Source organism: Phallusia mammillata, chromosome 8, assembly GCF_965637545.1.
Source record: "Phallusia mammillata chromosome 8, kaPhaMamm4.hap1.1, whole genome shotgun sequence".
NCBI lineage: Eukaryota > Metazoa > Chordata > Ascidiacea > Phlebobranchia > Ascidiidae > Phallusia > Phallusia mammillata.
In genome coordinates, this window is record NC_137259.1 from 12,968,092 (window position 1) to 12,990,057 (window position 21,966).

Here is a 21,966-nt window from a genome sequence, read left to right on the forward strand (position 1 = left end):
TTACTTTCCCTTGCCCTGGTCTACTGCATAATCTGTCCCTTCCTGCTCATGCGCCACTTGGGGGGTTTAAGAGCTGCAATAGAAATCATGTGCGTAAAGGCTACAGGAACACGGGTTGCCAAAGGTTAGTGACGCCGCTCACAATCTTAAACTTTTAGATTTTTGTTCACACAAACCGCATCACAAAATCGACATTGCAAACAGAAATTAGAATGACCAAGTATTGCTCATCCAGCAGTTTTATTGTAAACAATCGACGTTTCGACGTCCTATACAAGACGCCTTCATCAGGATAATGACATAACCTGCAGGACAACTTCCTTTTTAAAGCGACAAAATGCAAAACACACACATGTAAAACAGCGATAACAAGATCGCGCGGCTGCAAACTCGCACCACCGTAGCGATAAAACAAGCTCAGTGGTGTAAAAGCGACCGATAATTTATCGGCATTAGAACATCTGTTTTTAACGTTCATTGTGTTGGCGCGTGAATGGATGTTCCAGGACTCTAGGAAACTTCGCTAGTGGTAATCAGTTTCCTTCACCAACACCTGAGCAGCAGAAAAATTAATGCTGTGGTGGTGAGTCGTTGCATGGTTTGCCAACGCTGATTTCTTCGCATCATTCTTGCACACATCCCTTTCGTGCTCCTTCCGGCGCGTATTTAGACTTCTACCAGTCTCACCGATGTATATTTCGTCACACTCCCCGCACGGTATAGCATACACCACACCCCTAGTTGTAGCATCTAGAGCATGGGTGGGGAACCTGCGGCCCGCGGGTCACATTTGGCCCGCTTGTCTTTTTGATGTGGCCCCGTAATAATTTTGTTAAAGTACAGTATACAACATAGCATAAAAAACAATAAAATGCTTATGTACAAAAATTTTTGTCACACTTGCTATATTTGCGACGTAACAGTCACTCGATTTCCTCTCCTTGCAGTAACAAATCATTTGCCATGTGGTGTTAGTTTTAAAATGGTTTGAGCTATTAGCGTGGATCCTTATAGTGTTATTAAAAATGTATCCTTGGAAAAAAGACAGATCGGTATAATGGAGCTAGGGTGTTCCAGAAAGAATGGACAAACTATTACTTTTTAGTCGAAATAAGTGATAAACTTGCAGCATGCCTTATTAGTTGCAAACATGTAACAGCAAAGAAAAAGGCAAATCTGAAGCGATGAAACATAAAACCACTTGTGTGCTTCGGGTATTTTACATGGATTTTGAAAATAAAAAAAATATATTTGGCCCGCCCGAAAATGTTGTGCAATTCATGCGGCCCGCGATACTAAGTAGGTTCCCCACCCCTGATCTAGAGGGTCTTTTGGGTGCGACAGCATCTGACGTAGGGTGTTTGCTGGTTTGACCCCAACCGATACACCAAAATCGGTCAACATACGACGGATTATATCTGTTAACCCTGGTGTTAAAACACAATGAACGTTAAAACAGATGTTCTAATGCCGATAAATTATCGGTCGCTTTTGCAACACTGAGCTTGTTTTATCGCTATGGTGGTGCGAGTTTGCAGCCGCGCGATCTTGTTATCGCTGTTTTACATGTGTGTGTTTTGCATTTTGTCGCTTTAAAAAGGAAGTTGTCCTGCAGGTTATGTCATTATCCTGATGAAGGCGTCTTGTATAGGACGTCGAAACGTCGATTGTTTACAATAAAACTGCTGGTTGAGCAATACTTGGTCATACATTATGCCTGGCAGCAATAGCTTATTTCAGAAATTAGAATGTTGTTAATTTTTCAGGGTCAAGTCACCACGGTTCCATAGTCAAAGGGAAAGAATAACACATTTCATGTTCTTCTTCTTCTTCTACTTATTTTTCGTGTTCCTTCCTTATCGAGTTAATTGGGTGTGAAACACAACCAATCAAATATAAAAGCGTTTTTCGTTGTTTTAAATTTTTCATACAGTGCAGTATTTTAAGGTTTTGTAACATTTTTAATTGCTGCCAACTTGTACATTTATCGTGGTGTAAAATTTCTATGTCGGCAATTTTGACGCATCGACAACAACGTTTTTTTTACTTTCATGTTCCGTAACTCTTGGTTTGATCCTTAATGCGAGATAAACGTCATGCATTTTTATTGAAAATAAAATCAGTTACTGAGTGGTTAAATGTGCAGGCTTTATTTGGTAAAGCGATGACGCAACGTATGCTGTCCCAGATTTAACAATGGGTATTGTTTGTCTCGATGAATTCCTGTACTGTGTTACAGTCATGTTGTTCTAAAACAAAACGCAATGCATATACGCCAAAACTGCACGCGCTAGGGCAGCTTTGGTGTTTAGTGTCATGCAACAACCAGATTTGCAGGTTAACAGTCATGAAACAAGTGCCTTACAAGTTTGCTGTTTTGTTTTGGATCCTCTGTACGTGTGCGGCCTTCTTAAAGATGACTGGCGAACGGTTGCGAAGCCTGTTTTGATCTTTAAGGACCGTAGATCTCAGTACAGTCAACATCGTACACGTTTGGGTAGTTCATCCATTGATTATTACCTCAAACAACAGATAAAAGGAAACATAATCAAGCTGTCAAGGAGGGCTTTGTTTTATTGCATAGTTTGCTTTTTGGCACTTTTTTTAGTGTACCTTCGACTAAATCATTTAAAAAGCAGAAGTTTGAGCTTCAAAACTTAAATAGGAATTTAAAGGTGAAATTTGAAAACTAGCAGTTAAGAGCGTTGGTACCGTTCGAGACAATTATAAGCCGCTGCTGGTGACTTAGAAGCGCAGGTCCAATGATTTTGCAATTTTTTGTCAGAGTCTTTTTTCAGCAAGTCTGGGAAAGGAATTTTTTAATTGTAAGACAGAGTTTAAGAACATGAGGCCATTGTGTGCAATTGTCCTCTTAGCAATCTTTGTTGAAGGATCGTTGTCAGAATGTGAGTATTTTTTTAGATTTCGCACTATATTTTCATGTGTGACCTGGTATTTGTTTTCGGCAAGCAACAATGAAATAGTAATGCAAACAATCAGTCATGGTAAAACCATAGGCGCAGAGTTTTACAAAAATGCAAGGGGGCGGACGTAAATTATGACGTCGCTTTTTGTGACGTCACTAATGCGTGTAAACACACGAGCTTCAACTCAAAGCACAATAAACTAAACAAAAGAATGCAACGTGCGTCAAAAAAATATTTTTTAAACTAATGTTTATTTGAAACACTTTCTTTAACGTTATTATTGGTTAAGCAACGTTTAGAAAATGTTTCGTCAAGTTGTTGCCCTTGTATCACCTAAAACAGTGGTGTCCAACCTTTTTGGCCAAAGGGCCACGTGCGGTTTACGAATGACTGCGCGGGCCACTTGAGTGTTAATTTTTGTACTGCTAATTTGTAATCTTAGAAATTGCTGTCCACATGTCCACTTTTCTTAGAACATTCTGTTAGCGCTACTTGCTTTTTGTTTCTTATTTGGCATAATCGATATCACTGCAGAGTGCGGTAGATACTTCACCGCTAAATGCGTTTTGGGCGAGTGTTTGATATCAGATGCAATGAAGCAAGAAATATTACTGACCGACTCTTAAAGCAAGAGTAAGATTGTGACGTAACAATGCAAAAATTGTGATGCGTAACAATGTGCATTGTGATGGAATAAAAGTAACTTGAACAGTTGTGTATTACTTTATTAACAAAGAAATAAAGCAAACAATAAATGCCAATCCTCGGAATGTAAGATCGCCATAAATTGCGCAGGCGCTAAAGTTCATAATATAAGTCATTTAAAAAAATACCGCGCGGGCCATTCAAAACCTTCCTGCGGGCCACATGAGGCCCGCGGACCATGGGTTGGACACCCCTGACCGAAAATAACCATTTATTACGGTCAAATCTCATTTTACACAATAATAGCCATACCTTTTTTGTGTTTGAGGTCATTAACAAAGCACTAACCAAAACAGGTTGCAGTTTCGACCCGTTTTGTTGCTGTCATGCCGGCATGCTTGTTTAAAAGCAAAATTGTTCCCGAATTTCTTTAGATTTTACGATGTTTCGTACGATACTGCTACAAATAAACTAAAATATCCACGGTGGCCGCCACCGTGCTTTACAAACCCAAGGTGGCGATGCCACCCCGCCAGCCTACATCTTTTTGTCGCTGCTATTATTGGTGGTAAAGTTTCCGCAATTAAATATAAGCATTAGACTTGTTTACGGCGTAGTACAAAGTAAACAACAAGGGCAGTTGGTCTTGTTTTAGTTCGAACATATTTTCATTATTTCCAACATTTTAAAGTGCTACTTTTGGCAGATTATTCAGACAAGGGTTGCCCGTATCGAAAACCATGCAAACCACCTTTGTGTGTTGAAGTAAGGGATCATTTTGGCTGCTATGCTTGTCAGTGCTACCATAAACCTCCAATGATTATCGGTAAGTAAAACCAAACAATCCGTATTTGAACATTCATATGTATGTGTTCGAAATGCCTATGGCACATAACATGATGAAAGGTCACAGATGCAAGACTGTAAACTGTTACAATCTGCATGAAGCGTTGCAAGACGCGAACTATTATAGAATTTCGTTGAACACCGATTTTTAAGGTGGTATTTACTTTTAATAAATAGATTCCAAAAAAGGCCCACAAGCTAAAACTGGAGTATGGGGGAGTTGGACAGAATTCGGTGAATGTTCCAAAACATGTAATTTTGGGTTCAAATACAGGTAAATTGTAGTTGTATTCTAGCGCAATACTAACATTACTTAAGAAAAGAATTGTTAAGAGGTCTTTAAAAAAAACCTTTACATTTTTCATGTCCCCGCCAAATCTTGTACACCTACATGTTATTGCGTACACCGCTGTAAATCTATTGTGTTGTGCTTCCGTCGTAAATTCTGGTGATTAATCAAGTGCCTATTGATGCCTATTTGATTTCCGCATTCCGACCTGGTACGATGGTAACCTATACCAATAACATATTTCTAAATGCAAAGCACATTTCCTAATGCTATCAAAAACATTGGCGCCCAATTAAACAGCTGTCAAAAGCTTTCGAACACAGCACTAACGACTAGCTCAGTGGTTCTCAAACTTTTTCATTATTTTTTCAAAACGTTCCCTATGCCATTTTTTCGAAGGCTCGCGGTCCTTAAGTCTGAATGTGTATTTCAGAAAAACGAAAGTTGATTGCAGGAGTTTAGCTATAGTTTTGCAAAATTGCGCACAATAATGATCGAAAGACAGCATATGACATCACAGACATAACAAAAAAAAACATTACGATTGTGCACGAACAATTACATTTTTGTTAGTTGTCATGCAATAACGGCTATTGCTTAGCAATGGAGACAGTCGATTCTTAATTCTACTTTGATTTAAACTTATTTAGTGGCACAAACTGACGCCAATGAGACTATAGAATTACTTCAACCTTTTCGCGGTCACCCCAAAATTGCCTCACGGACCTCTAAAGCAGTGTTTCCCAACCTATGGGTCGCGACCCTAAGTTGGGTCGCCTGAACATTCTGTTGGGTCGCTTGTTTTAGTGACAATTAGAGCATCTACTTTTTGACGCCTCGTAGCGTTGTTTTTATATTTCCAAGGGTTTTAAATTATGGCCCAATAATAACTTCAACTTGTGGTGATAATGGTTAAAACTGTTTGTGACGTCATAAAGTGATGTGTTAGCTCACAGTTGAGCGTTGTCTGGCTTATATTGCTTCCATTCAGCTCCAAGTTCGGGCTAAATGGAAATGTTTGGTCGTAAAAAACAACAGTGTTTGCTCGTTATAAGGTTATTGATTTGCTAAACTGGCGTAGTAATTTTCAAAAAGCTTTCCTATAATTAACAGACAAAATACAACTGAAATAGCATGGCCATGGGTCGCGAGAAACCACTAAATTAAAGGACCGCGGACCCCAGTTTGAGAACCGCTGGGCTAGGTAAACACAGCACTAACGGCTAGCAAAACCTTTGTTTAGACGAGTTTGAGCACTGCTGTCTTAACCAAAAAGCACCAGATAAAAACTAGTGTATTGGCAAAATTACTGCACAACACCGAATTCAGTATAAGTGATCAGTACGACAGCTGAGAAAGAACCACCAATACATGTGGTCCTCATTAGGGCTCGAAACACCAGAAAAAGAGGCTTACAACAATGAAAAAATGAAACAAGAAACACACAAGTCTCGTGCTCGAAATACACTGATCAATTAGTTCAGTGTTTCTTAACCTTTTTAGCGCTCGTACCCTTTGAGCTTTCATAAAATTTTCTCGTACCCCCTGTTTAAATGGCCGACGGAAGTAAATAAAATTGTAATAATAGGAATTAAACTCAGTGTATTTATAACTTGCGTGTTGAATGCATGCATTAAAACAGTATGCAAGTAGTACAAAATTAAGCCGTTCTAGATATATAACAAAGTAACTTGGTACGCATTATTGACAAATATGACTAAATAGCGGATAATTTCACCCTGCATGCCGTACCCCCTGCTTTGGTGCTTCGTACCCCCAAGGGGTACACGTACCCCTGGTTAAGAACCCCTGAATTAGTTGAACCCTGACGGCTTTCTTTGGTTCGCAAAAGCACCAGAAATTGCAGCTTAAATGTTGCGAAAGGCAACGACATGGGAGGAATTATTAAAAGAAAGTGTGAGGCACGTCTCTAAAAACGAAATGCACCAGGGGTAAATTTTTCCACGTTGTAAACAACGTGCCCCAATTAAAACAGTTTGAAGATAAATCTGGACGCAGATTTTAAACTATTTGTTTCAGAACTCGTCAATGCCAAAGTGGACAATGTATTGGTGATTACTACGAGGCAATGACTTGCGCAGAAACAACGTGTTCAGGAGGTAAGGCTTCAAACCACAACATTTTTATTTTGCCTAAAATGATAACTATAGCTATATTGTATTGATTAGTTATAAGCTTAAATTAATATATACCCCGTGTACAATTGTTCATGGTAAAAATTGCACAGTGTGCAATGTTTGGTTTTGCCTAACCATCTCGTATTTAAAGGCCTGATGACGAAATGTGGGTAAGTATTATAACGCTATAACCACATTATGATCTTTACAGCCATTAAAATCGCCTTTATACACTCGGCATTAACATCCGTGTGTTTTTGTTGCCAAACTGTGCTTCGCAAAAAAAAGTTCCTTAGTGTTGCGCAAGTTAACAAGATTTTAAACCATTGCTTTTGTATTTGAAAAGTGGCAGCAACATGGTCAAGATACAGCGCTTGGTCGACGTGCAGTACTTCTTGTGGTGTTGGAAAGCAGTATAGAGTACGTCGGTGTGTTCGGGGAGTGCTTGGACATGACGCGTGTGCTAGAGGCGCCACAGTCTTAAGAGAAAGAACGTGTGAAGTTGCATCGCCATGCCGATACGGTAAGCGAAGTTTAATTGACAGAAAATTGTAAACTATGTTTTAGGTTTTCGGATGTTTAGTTTAGTTTAGCGGTTCTCAAATTTTTTAATTGTTTTATTCACACGATCTTTTGTCTCGGGGAATAGTTGTCCCTAAGTATACTTTAATAATACGAAAATTTCAGTTAACAAATAATAGGTTGCCAATTTACTTGCAGCGAGATGCAGAATTATAGCCAGTTTTATCACAAGTGTATTGGTAATTTCTAGCCGATGGGTGGTCTATTTTTACATTAACCCATTTGTATTGCAGTTTTAATTAATTTGAATAAACTTTAACCAGCTCAATATTTCTGGCTTGCACATTTAATAATTATTTTTGCATGAACTGATTTACATCAAAACGATTAAAACCCGTATGTGTGATACCTATCTTGCAGAGGGTTGTTACGACCACAATTATCCTTGGAGATACCGCGGGACTCTCAAAATAGGAAACAACGGCGTCACATGCCTACCTTGGAGGAGATCAAGTTTGTAAGTACAAGAGTTATTATTGCATGATATATTCTTAATCTTTGACAGTATTGTAAGTCGGGTCGGGTTCGGGTTCGGGTAAAAATTTTTTATCCATCGCAGTGTTGGTGGAAATGTTCATTTTAACCTTTGGTTTTGTCATGTAACCATTCCCTACTTCAACGCAGAATACGTTTTATACATAACAAAGCTGGTCTGGAATTGGGGCCCGAATCCGAAAATACAGATCTTAACATCGACCCAACCCAGTGCCGGATTAACCATTAGGCAAAGTAGGCACGTGCCTACAGGCCAGTCAAAAATCCAGGCACTTTACAACAACGATCTTTGTGACAATGATTTGGCAACACTGATAATTCTATTTTTTTAGTTGGCAACCGTGATTTTCGGGCCACTTATAGAATGTGCCTACAGCCCAGCAGACCCTTAATCCAGCACTGCCCAAACCCGGTATTTTTTAAAACAAAAAAAGCGTGAATGTTGGTATAAATGTGCCAAGTGTTAAGGCAGGCTCGAATCAAGCCGGTTTTATTAAATCTCTAGCCCGAACTTGAACCGAATCCGCACATGATTTACAACTCTATACTTAGCACACCTAAAGGTCAATTTATGCGCCAAATGCTTCAAGTTAAATATCAAGATCTTATGTATGAAATAAAAGTTACATTTTTTCTCATCAACCCCAAACATTGTGATTAGTTTTGGTTTAGTTCAAATGCTTGTTACAAAAGCAGTGGATCAAAACCACCAAAACCATTGTATTCTTTCAGCTGTTGTATTGGCAAACGCAAGTAAAATAGAATGATTGAACTGAACACGCATGTATAAGGCATCAGAAGGTCATTAACCTTCCTCAAAATTACGCCAGATTAAGAATTACGGTGCTTTAGCATGACTTAATTAAAATTTTAGGAATGTTACTGCGTTATAGGAATACAAGGTTCGAAATGAGCACCTAATTATAACACAACGTTAGAAATGACAACGCAACAAAAAACCTCAACAACAACCCGTTTGTTTTTGTAGTAAGCGTGCAGACTATCCTGAATACGACTTGAGAAACAGGTTTTGTCGAAACCCGAATAAAACCTTAAGCGGGCCTTGGTGCTTTCAGAACAATTTCCAAACTCAAAGACTTTGTGACGTGGAAATTTGCAGTAAGTTGGTCATTTTGTGGTATTTTGACATTTAGATTTAAAAAGCACTTGCCTTTGGGTATAGATGATACTAAAGTCATACAACATACAAGTTTGTTTTGGGTAGTAACTTGTTAAGCCAGAGATGCACAACGTTTTAGCTATTGGCAGCCGCGTTGTAGATCCGTATTGCTGCAACGGCTACCAGTGTATATATGATTTTTTTTGTTATAATTCACACCCTTGAATTTCTTTTTCAATATTCTACTTTGACCCAAGTCCACTTTAATGTCGTAATTTATCCTTAAATTTAACCAACTTATTAGCTGATTATTATAGGTTACATACATTTTTTACGCTTTTTGTTGCTTTTTTATTACCCATTGTTTACATAACAAACCGACAAAAAATCTCACGCGTATGTCTATACCTGGTATACCTTTCAAGCCCCAAAAACTTTTCCAGATCAGTTTTAAAAATCCATGCAGCGGCCACTTAAACTTTTCGTCGCTGCCATGTGCACCACTGCTCTAAGACTCCACAATGGCATGAGTGCATTTTAGTTTTGTGGGACATGTATTTCAGTTAGAACGTCGAATTTGTTTGTGACTAATGTCGGCACCACATACAGAGCATAACAAATTTGGCTGTTTTTAAGGCGCGACTTGGAGAAGATGGACCGGCTGGTCGGAATGCACGGTGTCTTGTGGTTCCGGCATGAGATACAGAACGCGTAAGTGCAATGGTGGTACCGTCGATATGGACCAATGTGTGGGCAGTGTGATTGACATGCAGGAGTGCTCCACAAACGCATGTCCAACACGTAAGTACACAACAATTACCTAAACGTTTTAGTCTGCACGATTTAGTTCACTTGAAAAAGAATTTGCAAAAAGAAAGTGAAAAAGGTCTTATCTAGCAGAAGCACATAAATTTTGTTTTTGTTGTCAAACAGCTGAGCCGCCAGTCACTACACCGCAACCAACGACACCACCTACAACAACCATTATGCCAACAACGACCACTATGCCACCAACAACAACCACCATGCCACCAACAACAACCACCATGTCACCAACCACAATCACCATGCCACCAACAACCACTATGCCACCAACAACAACCACCATGCCACCAACAACAACCACCATGCCACCAACAACAACCACCATGCCACCAACAACTACCACCATGCCACCAACAACAACCACCATGCCACCAACAACCATACAGCCAACGACCACTGAGGAACCATTCACAGATGGTTTAACATGCATATCCAACCCAAACCCAACAAATTATATCGGAACAATAAGCCACACTGTCCAAGGAATTGAGTGTCAAGAATGGAGCGCTAGTTCGCCTTGGAACCATATTTACACTCCGTGAGTCTATATTTTACTAAAGTATACATTGATTTTCAATTCAACAACCATAACCATAATTTTTTTTCATTGGTAATGTGCAACTTACCTATTTTTACCTTTTAAAAAATGCTTAAATTTAAAGTATACTTTTAAACAAGCGTATAAAACGCCAGCTTTCTTAAATTGCTGTTAATAAAACTACAAAAAAGCTGTACTTCTTTTTAAGAAACAGATAAAATATAGTAACGGATTGTTTTTTCGAATTTTTACACGATTTTCACACAATATTGTAGAGAAAACTACCCGAATGGAAATCTTGTGAGCAACTATTGTCGCAATCCTGACAGTGACAAGTGGGCTTGGTGCATAACGAGTTCTTCTTCGCAATACTGGGACTACTGCGATGTTCCAGAATGTCCGTCAGGTAATCTTATTACAATGTTTCGTTCATGCTCACACTTTCGTTAAACATGTTTTCTTCTTCTAAATCTGAGTTTTTTTTTTCTGTTTTTGGGATAAGTCATGCACATACAGTATACCTAGGTTAAACCGGATTCGGTTAATCCGGATCTTTGCCTAATTCAGACAAAAATTGACGTAAAAAAAATGGTTTGTGATGTTGTAAGGCAGTGGTCCTCAAACTTTGCGACTCCTCTGGAAAAGTTTTCTGGACTTGCGCCGCACCAGCAAATAAAAGTTAATGAGGAAACTTATTATTAAAGCTGTATTTATTGATACAACAATAAAAAGCCACGAAACGGAACTATTCTGCGACGCCCATGGAAAATTGAAACGACGCACCAGGGCGACGCACAGTTTGAGAACTACTGTTGTAAGGCATTAACTATCCCACTTCGCCTAATCCGGACATAGTTGTTTGATTCCAACGTGTCCGGATTAACCGAGGTTAACTGTATCATGTTAACTTTCGCTGAAAACTATATGAAAGATACCTTTCGTATATTTGTTGTATCCACGTCGATGGTCACTTAACGTTTTTGCAGTAGCGGTCTCTTCTAATAAAGTCCTCAGGTTTTGCGTCAAATTTGCATGTGTTTTTTGGCCCACCAAGTCCATTGTCTTAAATGGGCGTGACATGAAAATATCTGACAATGCACTTTTCCACAGATACTGGCTTCGACCCTTCAGAAACCTGCTATGTATCTATGGCAGCTATCGACTACCGTGGCACAACAAGCGTTACGACCAGTGGTTTTGCTTGCCAGTTTTGGGATGCAAATTCACCCAACGCCCACACTTTGTACGTACGGAAAGCTAAAAATATTTAAATCATTTTAGAGAATTTAATACTGATTTCTAATTCTTTATTTTGAACTTTGTACAGATTTGTAGTTTGAAAGTGCACATTGTAATTTAAATTGCAAGGTTCAGAAAATCGTTAGCTATTTCTAAAAATGTCGACAAGTTGGAGTGGATCTTAATACTTTAGCATTTATGTGTGACGACCTCTTACATAAAACTTGCATAGTCGAATAATACCGTTTTCTTGTGAAAATTGCTTATTGTTTAGTTCATAATATTTTACGTTAAATTTTTGGGTTTCATTTGCTCTCCAGTTTAAACCAGGTATTTTAAGATTTTGTTTTGTACGCAGCCATTCCTATTCTTATCCAAACGGGGGATTGGGTCATCACAATTACTGTCGGGCACCGGATAGTGCTACCAAACCATGGTGTTTCAGTACAAACTCAAACTTCGTGTGGGAATACTGCACCATCCCGGTTTGTGATGGTACGAATGCGCTCATTTGTTTCGGTTTTCATAAACTTCACGCCTGTAGGCGAATTATAATTCGGGTTTCGTTGAATGAATCACATTGGCACAAGGGACATACCAACAGCAGCATTTTCAAGCAAGACAACAAAAAAGCAAAATAGCCTTTTTGGCCACAATTTTACCAAATTTTGAGGCTTTGTTTAACAGAATTAATCTTCCAGCTGGTGAAGATAAGTACAAAATCAAGCTAAGTTGTTCCAGACTATTTGACAAGTAACTCAATTAACCAAAAACTTTTAAGTTAAGTTGCTCGGTAAAACAAACTGTAGACTCACAACGGAGCTATGGACATATCTCGAAACTCTCGGCGTAAAGAGTGCAGTTATTTAAACTAACAGTAAGGCTGGGTTAGAGTTATGAACAAATTTTTTTTGTTATTAGTATTATGAAACCGAACCTAAGCCCATAACTGTTTTTAAGTTTTGACTTTGATATATTTTTCTACATATTCAGCTCCACCCACTGTGACACCATATACCGTTACACCGAGTCAAGAGCCTCCAAACCATGAGTGTGGTTATCCCGACATACCTATAGCACAGGGATCGGAACCGGGAAGAATTGTCGGCGGTAAGAGCAAAACTAACAAGATCGTTTCTTTGCAATATAGTGTATCATTTTTCTATGACCACAACACAGCCGAATTTGCAGAATCTTTAAAGCAGTGTTTTTTGTTCTCTAGAGTCTAGATTACCTCTTCGGTTAATTTCAAAAACTTTTAAGATTTTTAAACCGATTCCTTTTTACAGAAATAAAGATTTTGCTTTAAAATTTTTGTTAAAACAGCATCAAGTTTTATTCTAGTCTATTTTTTCTTCGATTAAAAACCTCTGCTTTTAAGCACGCAAGTAAAAAAGAAAAACGAGTTATAAGTGATACGTCAAATATCATTGTAAAAATTACGTTTCGACAGACAAGATTCACATTTTTAGATTGGTTGCCTTTATTAATTTTAGTGTGGCTCGTAGTTTTTCAAATTTCATTTGTTTGAAAGCGGGGATCATAAGCTAGAACTTTGGTATTAGGTCAAGCTGCCAATAAAGGAAGCATTCCATGGATGGTTGATGTGCGCAAGAACGGATTCATGCAATGTGGTGGATCTATTGTGTCAGAAAGATGGATTGTCACTGCAGCACATTGCCTTGTGTAAGTGAAAGGTTTCTCAGCCTAACTTTTTTTGTTGAATAAAAATTACTTTCCCACTATGCTATTTGTACATCGTAACTGTGCCACGCCGGTTAATTATTACGTGATTTGTTGATAAAAATACTTTATACGCCCACCTCCATCCTAAAAGTAGAGCTCCTAACACAACACCTCACAGCAGACCTATATTTCGTAATTTTCGATAGGTGACGCAAAGAGCTAAATAATTAGTTTAGCTAAAGAAGGGGTAGGGTAGGGTAGGGAAGTAAGTTTTTGGAAAACATATATATTGGAACTATAACTTATAAGTTCTAAAGTTAGTTTTATTGAATCTTTAATAACAACACCTTACTTTAACCCTAATAGTCCTAACCGTCAGCATTTTGGAGATATAGCGTTGTAAATATTGTAGGTATTTGTGCTCTTTGTGCCATCTATCGAATTTTAGCTAAATGTGGATCTGCCGTGAGTACGGTGGTAATGGATTTTCCCCTTCGAAAAAAGAACTTTTAAACTTTTTGTCTTCTTAGAGATACATCTGCCGAGTATCTTATAGTTGTTGGAAGTCACAGTTCCTCTATTGTGGAGACAAATGAAAAGAAACACGAGGTCGAAACTTTTGTGGCTCACGAAAACTACAATTCGTTCACCCTTGATTACGACATTGCTGTGATGAAGGTTAGAATATTCCAAGATGCCTATAAAGTGTCATAATTTGTGATTTAACCAAAAAGTCGTGTAAAAAGCGGTTTTCTGGTTGCTGTCTGTGAATGAATTGCTAATATATTTTGTATATTGCAGGGCAGAACTATAATCTTTATAGCTTAGTTTGAAAGATTGTGTGGTACTCAAAGGCACAAAATATACGTTTGAGATTCGGCCGAATCGCAACAAAATATTCTGCCGAAACCGAATATTAGTACAAATGGCTAACTTCGTCCGAATATTCAAAATAAATCCGAATATTCGGTACATCACTACTACAATCGAATATTCCGTACATCGTATTTGCATGCGTTAAAACGACGAATGTTGCAATCAACCGAAATCTTGTATGACTGGCAGCGGTTGACGATTTGGTGTTAGGTATACTATGCATGTTGCCCAGTTTTGGGCCGAATGGTTTGGCGCGCCTGACCTACACACAAAAATAAAATTCCTGATCGAGATTCGTCCCCGGAAGCGTCTTTGGTTCGAACCCCGTGAAAAAAATGCATTGTTCCATTTCTTGCAACCTGTTTTTTTAACTGCATTAAAGGTGTTGTCCTGTTATAATTTTTAAATCAAATTGCCGTTTTTCAGACCACTGCAACAATCCAACAGAACTCTTTTGTGAAACCAATCTGTCTGCCGCCATACTCTGCCTCGCATGACTACAACGTTGGCGAGCTGGTTCTTGTTAGTGGCTGGGGAAGCAATTTAGTGCGTAAGTCGAATACTTGTTGTTTTGCGATTGTATACGTACTAATTTGGCTCTGCGCTTTTTCAGAGTTATTTTGAAGCTTGTTGTTTAATTCAACTCTAAAATACTCCGTAGGACTTAAATATTTTGCTTTGAGAACAAACCAGAAGAGCTGTCGGAGCCTATGTGATGCAAAATAGCAACTTTTACACCTAACCATTTGAACCATAACGCTTGACTCGTTTTAACTGTTATTCCCCCTATATGTAATTGAGACACCAAAGCATTTTAACAACATTTCTAAATTAGTTCAGTTTAATTCGCTTGGTAAAAAGCACATAACGTCACAATATTGCCCTCTTTGCCTATACATGTTAGGTAGGTGGATTCAAATACGACATAGTTGACACGTTTTAAATCTAAAACGCCCAGTAATTTTATTTATTTTGAATGCTTTCGAAATTTTGTAAAACTATAAAACAACGACATAAAATTGCTTCAGTATTTCCCGATATTCTCCAACAAGTGTTTGTACCAATGATCAACCACGACAAATGCAAAATGGATTATCCCGGAGAAATCACAGACCGAATGATTTGCGCAGGCTTTGAAGAGGGTGGTAAAGATTCCTGTGGGGTATTGCTTGATTTGAACTATATTATATTCTTATTGAAAAACGATGGTGTATTACACTAGACCAGTGGTTCCCAAACTTTTTCTTATTTTTTTTTAAAACGGTCCCTTTGCCATTATTTCGAGGGCTCGCGGTCCTTAAGCCTAAATGTGTATTTCATAAAAACGAAAGTTGATTGCAGGATTTTAGCTAGTTATGCAAAGTTGCGCATAACAATCATCCAAAGACAGCGTATGACATCATAAACAGGACAAAAACATTACAATTGTGCGCGAACAATTGCATTTGTGATAGTTGTCATTCAACAAAGGCCATTGTTTAGCAATGGCGACAGTCGATTCTCAATTCTACTTTCATTTAAACTTATTTAGTGGCACAAACTGACCCCAAATAAGATTATAGAATTACTTCAAGCGCTTCGCGGTCCCCCCAAAATTGCCTCACGGAGCCCTAAAGGACGGCGGACCCCAGTTTGGTGACCCCTGCACTAGACACAAGTACGAATCTCATTACATGTCCGTAAAAGAATGCAATCTTTTCGCAAGATTGTAGGTTCTAATTCTGTCGCTGTCACTATTGTATTTCTCTGAGAGAGAAACTTGAGCGGCATTTGTTTCCAAGTGGATGGGTTTAACTAAATTACTATCTTCCTACGTCAAAAAAGCAACTAAAAAGTGATTCAACCGGATTTATTACCAGAGTATTCAGACGTTGCCTGCCAGGCAAGGATAAAAATAAACAAAACAACAAAATGACGTTTAAGTAAAAAGCATGTTAATTTTGTTTATATTTAGCACAGCGGTTCTCAAACTGGGGTCCGCGGTCCTTTAGGGGTCCGTGAGGCAATTTTGGAGGGACCGCGAAAAGGTTGAAGTTCTTCTATAATCTTATTCGGCGTCAGTCTGTGCCCCTAATAAGTTTAAATCAAAGTAGATTTGAGAATCGACTGCCTCCATTGCTAAACAATAGCCTTTATTACATAACAAATTAAAAAAATGCCATTGTTCGCGCACAATCGTAATGTTTTTTTTTGTTATGTCTGTGATGTCACAAGCAGTCTTTGGGTCATTATTATGCGCAATATGGATAACTAGCTAAAATCCTGCAATCAATTTTCGTTTTTCTGAAATACACATTCAGGCTTTAGGACCGCGAGCCCACGAAATAATGGCAAAGGGACCGTTTTGAAAAAATAACTAAAAAGTTTGAGAACCGCTGATTAAGACCAATATATTTTCATGCAATCAATGTTATTTTAATACCTAAATCTTATTCACAGTTTTCTTATTACGTGTACCAATGCATGCATGCACAATTTCACACTAAGCGTTTTTACAACATGCAAAGTATCATTTGGCATCTACGTACAATGAGACATTCTTATGTATAAGTTTTTGTTGTTTTAAAAACTAACAATAGTACTAATTTTTAACAAGGCGTTTCTGTTTAGGGTGACAGTGGAGGACCTTTGGTCAGTCTTACTCACTACTGGCTATTGGGGGTCGTTTCATGGGGCCACGGTTGTGCCCAAAAAGACAACCCAGGAGTTTACACAAACGTAAGAACAAAAAATTATAATCTCACCTCGATGTAAGCCAGCGGTTCATAAACTGGGGTCCGCGGTCCCTTAGGGGTCCGTGAGGCAATTTTGGGGGACCGCGAAGCGGTTGAAGTAATTCTATAATCTCATTTGGCGTCAGTTTGTGCCTCTAAATAAGTTTAAAATCAAAGTAGAATTGAGAATCGACTGTCTCCATTGCTAAACAATGGCCTTTATTGCATGCAACTATCAAAATGCAATTGTTCGCGCACAATCGTAATGTTTTTTGTCCTGTCTGTGATGTCACATGCTGTCTTTAAATGATTTTATGCGCAATTTTGCATAACTGGGTAAGATCCTGCAATCAACTTTCGTTTTTATGAAATACACATTTAGGCTTAAGGACCGCGAGCCCTCGAAATAATGGCAAAGGGACCGTTTGAAAAAAATATGAAAAAGTTTGGGAACCACTGATGTAAGCTAACACTTTCTTCTTGAAAACAGGTTGCTTTGCTTAGACCCTGGATAGATCAACATATTAACTAACTCTTCAATAAATCCTGGCGTTCAACAAGTGGAATTTAATCGACTTCATTTGTAATCTGTATTGTTTGTGGTTAATAAGTAATAACTCACTTTGTGTGGTGGCGTGTAATACACATATTTACAGGAGCCTTGGGTTTTGGTTGTGGGCGATTCGACTGTAAGTACGATGTTTGCTTGATAGCAAGTTAAATCAAAAAAGCATTATTACGTTCCACATGGATTTTTTTCGGCAGATATGGTCTAAACCTGTTAAACCTTAAAAAAAATAAACGTTTTTAACCGACATCGTTTTTTCCTGGTATAGTTTCCGTATTAAGTTTTATAGTGACACCATTACGTCATAGTCAACTTGGGTGACGTACCTTGTCTAGCAACAGAGCACTTTAGAACGACAAAAGTTATTCCCATCTTGACATAACACCGTTTATAATGCTTGCAAAAATGTGCTCACAGTACGCCATACTTTTTCACAAAGGGTCATTCAAGACAATTTTGCCATCAAAATAGCATCGTAAACCCTCAAATTTCGCCTGAGGGACAACAACGCGTTACTTCGCATTACTGGCGAGAAATTGCAATCATAAGCGTGCCTTATTCCAGCATCAGGTTGCCACGAATCGGCGACAATTTTAAAGGCGGGACAAACAAGGTAATCAACATTTTTACGATTTCCTTTAAACCGCTTGTTGCAAGGTAGCGGTAATTGCAGACAGGCAATGTCGCATTTGTTGGTTGGGCGGCAAAATGTCAAGAGCCACTTTGTTTGGATTTTTTGCAATAGTTTTAGGCAGTTTGTTGTGTTATGGATACTGGACTTTATCGGTGAAACAAGGCACTTTCAGCTGGAGTGTTATTGAACCAAAGACAGCGTATCCAGGTTTGAAAAGTATATTGGTTGATACAGAAAAAAACATTAAAATAGTATTTCTTGATTTGTACTCTAAAATCGATGTGATCTTTTGCAACTTACTTAGTGACGATCCGGCCTGAGGCCAGCCACTGCGCGCATGGCAAATCCTCAATGTCATTGATATAATGTGTGGAAAATCAGTTTCCTTGAACTGTAAACATTAAATGACACGACGCTTATGTAAAATAGTTTGTTATTTGCCCTTGCATCTGCCTACAAAGAGTGTGTTTTACCCTTTTTTTCAAAAGTTATCAATATTTACTTTAAAAACAAATTTACGAGAATACAAACGTTTATGTATCTGCGACAACATAACAGATTTAACTTGTTATACGATTTTTAGCATGCTAACAGTTTGATAGAAAAACCTTGATACTTTTGCAGACGAGTGGAACACAGTTAACTACATATGGGTTCCTACAGCAAACGAAAAGAAAAATCTTCAAAAAATCATCGAAAAACGTTTCGAAAACAGGCGCAAAGTTCTGGAAAAGGTAACAATAATTCAACACAACCATTAGGTTATCTACATTTATATTGTGCATTAAGTAAATTATATTTATTTCTTGGCAGTTTTGTTCAAAGTTTAAATCTGCTGGAGAAAGTGCTGTACCACCTTCGCAACTCATTTCGACCAAGGACAAGAAACTTACAGTTTGCTATATTCAAAAAGCTGCAAGTACAAGCTGGTAACCATTTTCAGTCAGCATTTTTTGTCGCAAGTCCAAGTGTTAAAAAAAAGCTTTTCCTTTGAAACAAGCGTTTGTACAGTCACTGCAAACATACATAGAGAATTAAACAGTCTAATTAAATTTATTACAAATACAAAACAAAACTAAAGAAAGTCAATCAGTAAAGCAGCTATAATTAGCGCTTTAGTCTGGATAAAACTGAAACAAATAGCCCATATGTATTATAGCGTAACAATGCCAATAGTTGATGTGTAAACAGGAATCGACTAGTGTGGCGCCTTCGGCACAATGTTGAAACAATTCCCACTGGAGTTGGTGGGATTCGATCCGACAACTTACGGGACATAAGCCAACTGAACTTCAGAGAAAAACAGCGACTGGTGGAAACATCACTTAGCGTAATTACTGTTCGCCACCCGTTCGCCAGACTCATATCTGGATGGAACAACAAATTAAACAGGTTACTAATCAGTGTCTTTTGGAAAAGAACTTCGACTGTATTATGCAAAACCCTAGTTGTGGTTATATCATAACTCCATGAAAGGTCCTAGCAAACTGGATTGCCACAGCCTGCATGGCTATTCGCAACTAGCCCGTACGGCCAGTGTCCTGTACTAATGAAACCTTATAGGTCGAAATATTGTGCAATGCGTGCATTTGTTTTATCATTTTTTGCCGCTTCTATAAATTCGGACGATTTACGTGGTCAATGTTGTCAAAACCATTTTGAACCCCTTATTATGCTAATTTAAGGATAATAAATTTTAAATTACGTTTGTTCAACAAACATTGAATAAAAATTCAAAACAGTTACCACTTGTTGTGCAGGGAATTTATTCGTACTCATGGAAACACATTGTTACGGTCCATGCCAGAGCTTGTACAACACTTTATGACTGAAGCGGAATCTCCTACTCACGCTCTCACATTCGAGCGCTTTTTAGCGTTTATAATTAACCAATCAACCAACCGCACGAGGGCGCAATGGATCCGCCAACTCGATTCGCATTTTCGTCCAATGCTAGACATTTGTTGCCCGTGCGACTTTATGTACAAATATGTTGTGAAAGTAGAAACTGCCCCAGACGATGTTTGGTATGTGCTTGACCAGATCGACGTTGCTATGACAACATTTATATCCCAAACCAATGTGACTTCCATCACTTGGAAAGGAAATCAACGCATGAACGATGCAGCTGTCCTCAAAGAGTTTGCAGCGCACACAAAAGACGTTGAGCATGAAATTTCATCCTCGATTCGAAATTATTTTAAAAATGTGCCACCAGAACATGCTCACAAATTAATTAAACTGTATCAAAGTGATTTTCAGGCTTTTGGATACAGTTTTGATGTCAAAGGAATAAGGGCAGGTGGAATTACGTGAAATCAGTAGTGTAACGGTTGCAACCTATCATAATAAACTACTGTGATTCCAACAAGGATCGATGTGAGAGATTCGTATTGGTATTTTTTGACAGAGTGTTTTTTTAATCATCTTTGAACTCTTGCACTTTTCTGGCTGTTTTACAATTTGTGATCAAGAACAGACAACACGCCTTCCATTTAAATTTCAACCATAAAGATTTCGTGCTATGTTTGTTAAAACGTGTTTCTGTTCTTGATTTTATTAGTGGTTCTTGTGCTTTTTGGCATAGGCGCCGAGTGGGCGGTGGTGGGGTGGCGCCGCCACCTTGTGTTTGTAAAGCACGGTGGCGGCCACCGTGGATATTTTGATTTGTTTGTAGCGGTATAGTACGAAACATCGTAAAATCCGAAGATATTTGGGAATAATTTGATTTAAACAAGCATGCTGGCATTAGTGCTTTGTTTATGACGTCAAACACACAATTGTTGGCAGTGAATGTATGGCCATTATTGTGTGCAATACGATTGTACTCTAATAAATGGTTATTTTAGGTGATAAAAGCAGTGTTTCATACCGGAACGGAACGAAACCAGATAACGTTATTCGTTCTGAGCAAACTATTTATTTCGTTATTTCGTTCCGGACCGATATTTTCATTTCGTTCCGGTCTGACCGAAATAAATTTATAACGGTATTTTTCGGTATTTCGGTCTTAACAAACGAACATTTCTTTGTGGTCTTTGCAACTATAAAGCGAAAAAAGAAAGAAAGTTGCAACACACAAGAATTATTGTCGGTAGTTGTTACGTCACATAACATTTGTCAATGATGGTCAAACGGATGTAAATTGTAGGAGCTTCAAGTTTTATTATAGCTTAACGGCGCGAAATTTTCAGCAATTGTTTCATGACAAATGTCCAGAACGAAATACCGGAATAAAAAATAGCGGTATTTCGTTCCGTTTCGGTATTTGGAATATTTTTTATTTCGGTATTTCGTTCCGGTATTTGAGCCAAAAATTATTTATTTCGTTCCGGTATAACGTTCCGTTCCGTTCCGGTATGAAACACTGGATAAAAGAGCAACAACTTGACGAAACATTATTTAAACGTTGCTAAGTTAATAATAACGTTAAAGCACAGTGTTTCAAATGAACATTGGTTTAAAAAAAACATTATTTTAGAATTTGACGAACGTTGCATTCTACTGAAAGTTTATTGTGCTTTGAATTGGAGCTTATGTGGTTGCACGCATCAGTGACGTCACAAAGAGTGACGTCATAATTTACGTCCGCCACCTTGCATTTTTGTAAAACTCGGCGCCTATGCTTTTGGGTTTAATGCCCAGCTCGAACATACCGAAAGAAGTTCTTCGAAGAAAAAATACTCGATGGTAAAGGTTTTGAGGCCTCTTTTTAAAAATAATTAGCGCCAATTGTTTACATGTGAGTGGTGTAACCTAAGCACAAACAGTCAGCTAAACATCATAAAAATATAAAAATAAAATACCCGCCAATAAATATCCGGGGAATCCCTTTAAGTGCTAC

The 21,966-nt window shown here is 38.2% G+C and overlaps 2 protein-coding genes across 3 annotated transcripts; both read left to right on the forward strand.

The window, feature by feature from the left end:
- The first annotated feature begins 217 nt into the window (after nt 1-217).
- LOC145205698 (plasminogen-like) lies at nt 218-17,578 on the forward strand. 2 transcript variants are annotated; one of them, XM_080078441.1, is made up of 20 exons: nt 218-1,703; nt 1,767-2,906; nt 4,279-4,398; nt 4,596-4,692; nt 6,748-6,827; nt 7,192-7,368; nt 7,788-7,884; nt 8,911-9,041; nt 9,679-9,843; nt 9,976-10,405; nt 10,681-10,811; nt 11,516-11,648; nt 12,003-12,139; nt 12,638-12,754; nt 13,210-13,330; nt 13,861-14,008; nt 14,633-14,756; nt 15,235-15,368; nt 16,817-16,924; nt 17,411-17,578. In XM_080078441.1, the coding sequence occupies exons 2-20, from the start codon at nt 2,846-2,848 to the stop codon at nt 17,450-17,452; spliced, it is 2,553 nt and encodes an 850-aa protein (XP_079934567.1). In that variant the 5' UTR covers nt 218-1,703; nt 1,767-2,845; the 3' UTR covers nt 17,453-17,578. The 2 variants fall into 2 exon arrangements, with proteins under 2 accessions (XP_079934567.1, XP_079934566.1); XM_080078440.1 differs by having other exon boundaries at nt 218-2,906.
- A 71-nt stretch (nt 17,579-17,649) lies between these two features.
- On the forward strand, nt 17,650-21,911 carry LOC145205713 (carbohydrate sulfotransferase 11-like). The gene is made up of 5 exons (XM_080078463.1): nt 17,650-18,329; nt 18,747-18,856; nt 18,936-19,051; nt 19,314-19,514; nt 19,883-21,911. Exons 1-5 carry the CDS (start codon nt 18,197-18,199, stop codon nt 20,436-20,438), a joined length of 1,116 nt encoding a protein of 371 aa, XP_079934589.1. The 5' UTR covers nt 17,650-18,196; the 3' UTR covers nt 20,439-21,911.
- Nucleotides 21,912-21,966: the final 55 nt, after the last annotated feature.

Excerpts from the sequence above, each read along its gene's own strand:
- LOC145205713 (XM_080078463.1), top strand. The coding sequence starts at position 18,197 with ATGTCAAGAGCCACTTTGTTTGGATTTTTTGCAATAGTTTTAGGCAGT. Across the intron at positions 18,330-18,746 it reads ACCAAAGACAGCGTATCCAG|ACGAGTGGAACACAGTTAAC; the intron begins GTTTGAAAAGTA and ends ATACTTTTGCAG. Across the intron at positions 19,052-19,313 it reads AAAGCTGCAAGTACAAGCTG|GAATCGACTAGTGTGGCGCC; the intron begins GTAACCATTTTC and ends ATGTGTAAACAG.
- LOC145205698 (XM_080078440.1), top strand. The coding sequence starts at position 2,846 with ATGAGGCCATTGTGTGCAATTGTCCTCTTAGCAATCTTTGTTGAAGGA. Across the intron at positions 6,828-7,191 it reads AGAAACAACGTGTTCAGGAG|TGGCAGCAACATGGTCAAGA; the intron begins GTAAGGCTTCAA and ends GTATTTGAAAAG. Across the intron at positions 13,331-13,860 it reads ACTGCAGCACATTGCCTTGT|AGATACATCTGCCGAGTATC; the intron begins GTAAGTGAAAGG and ends TTGTCTTCTTAG.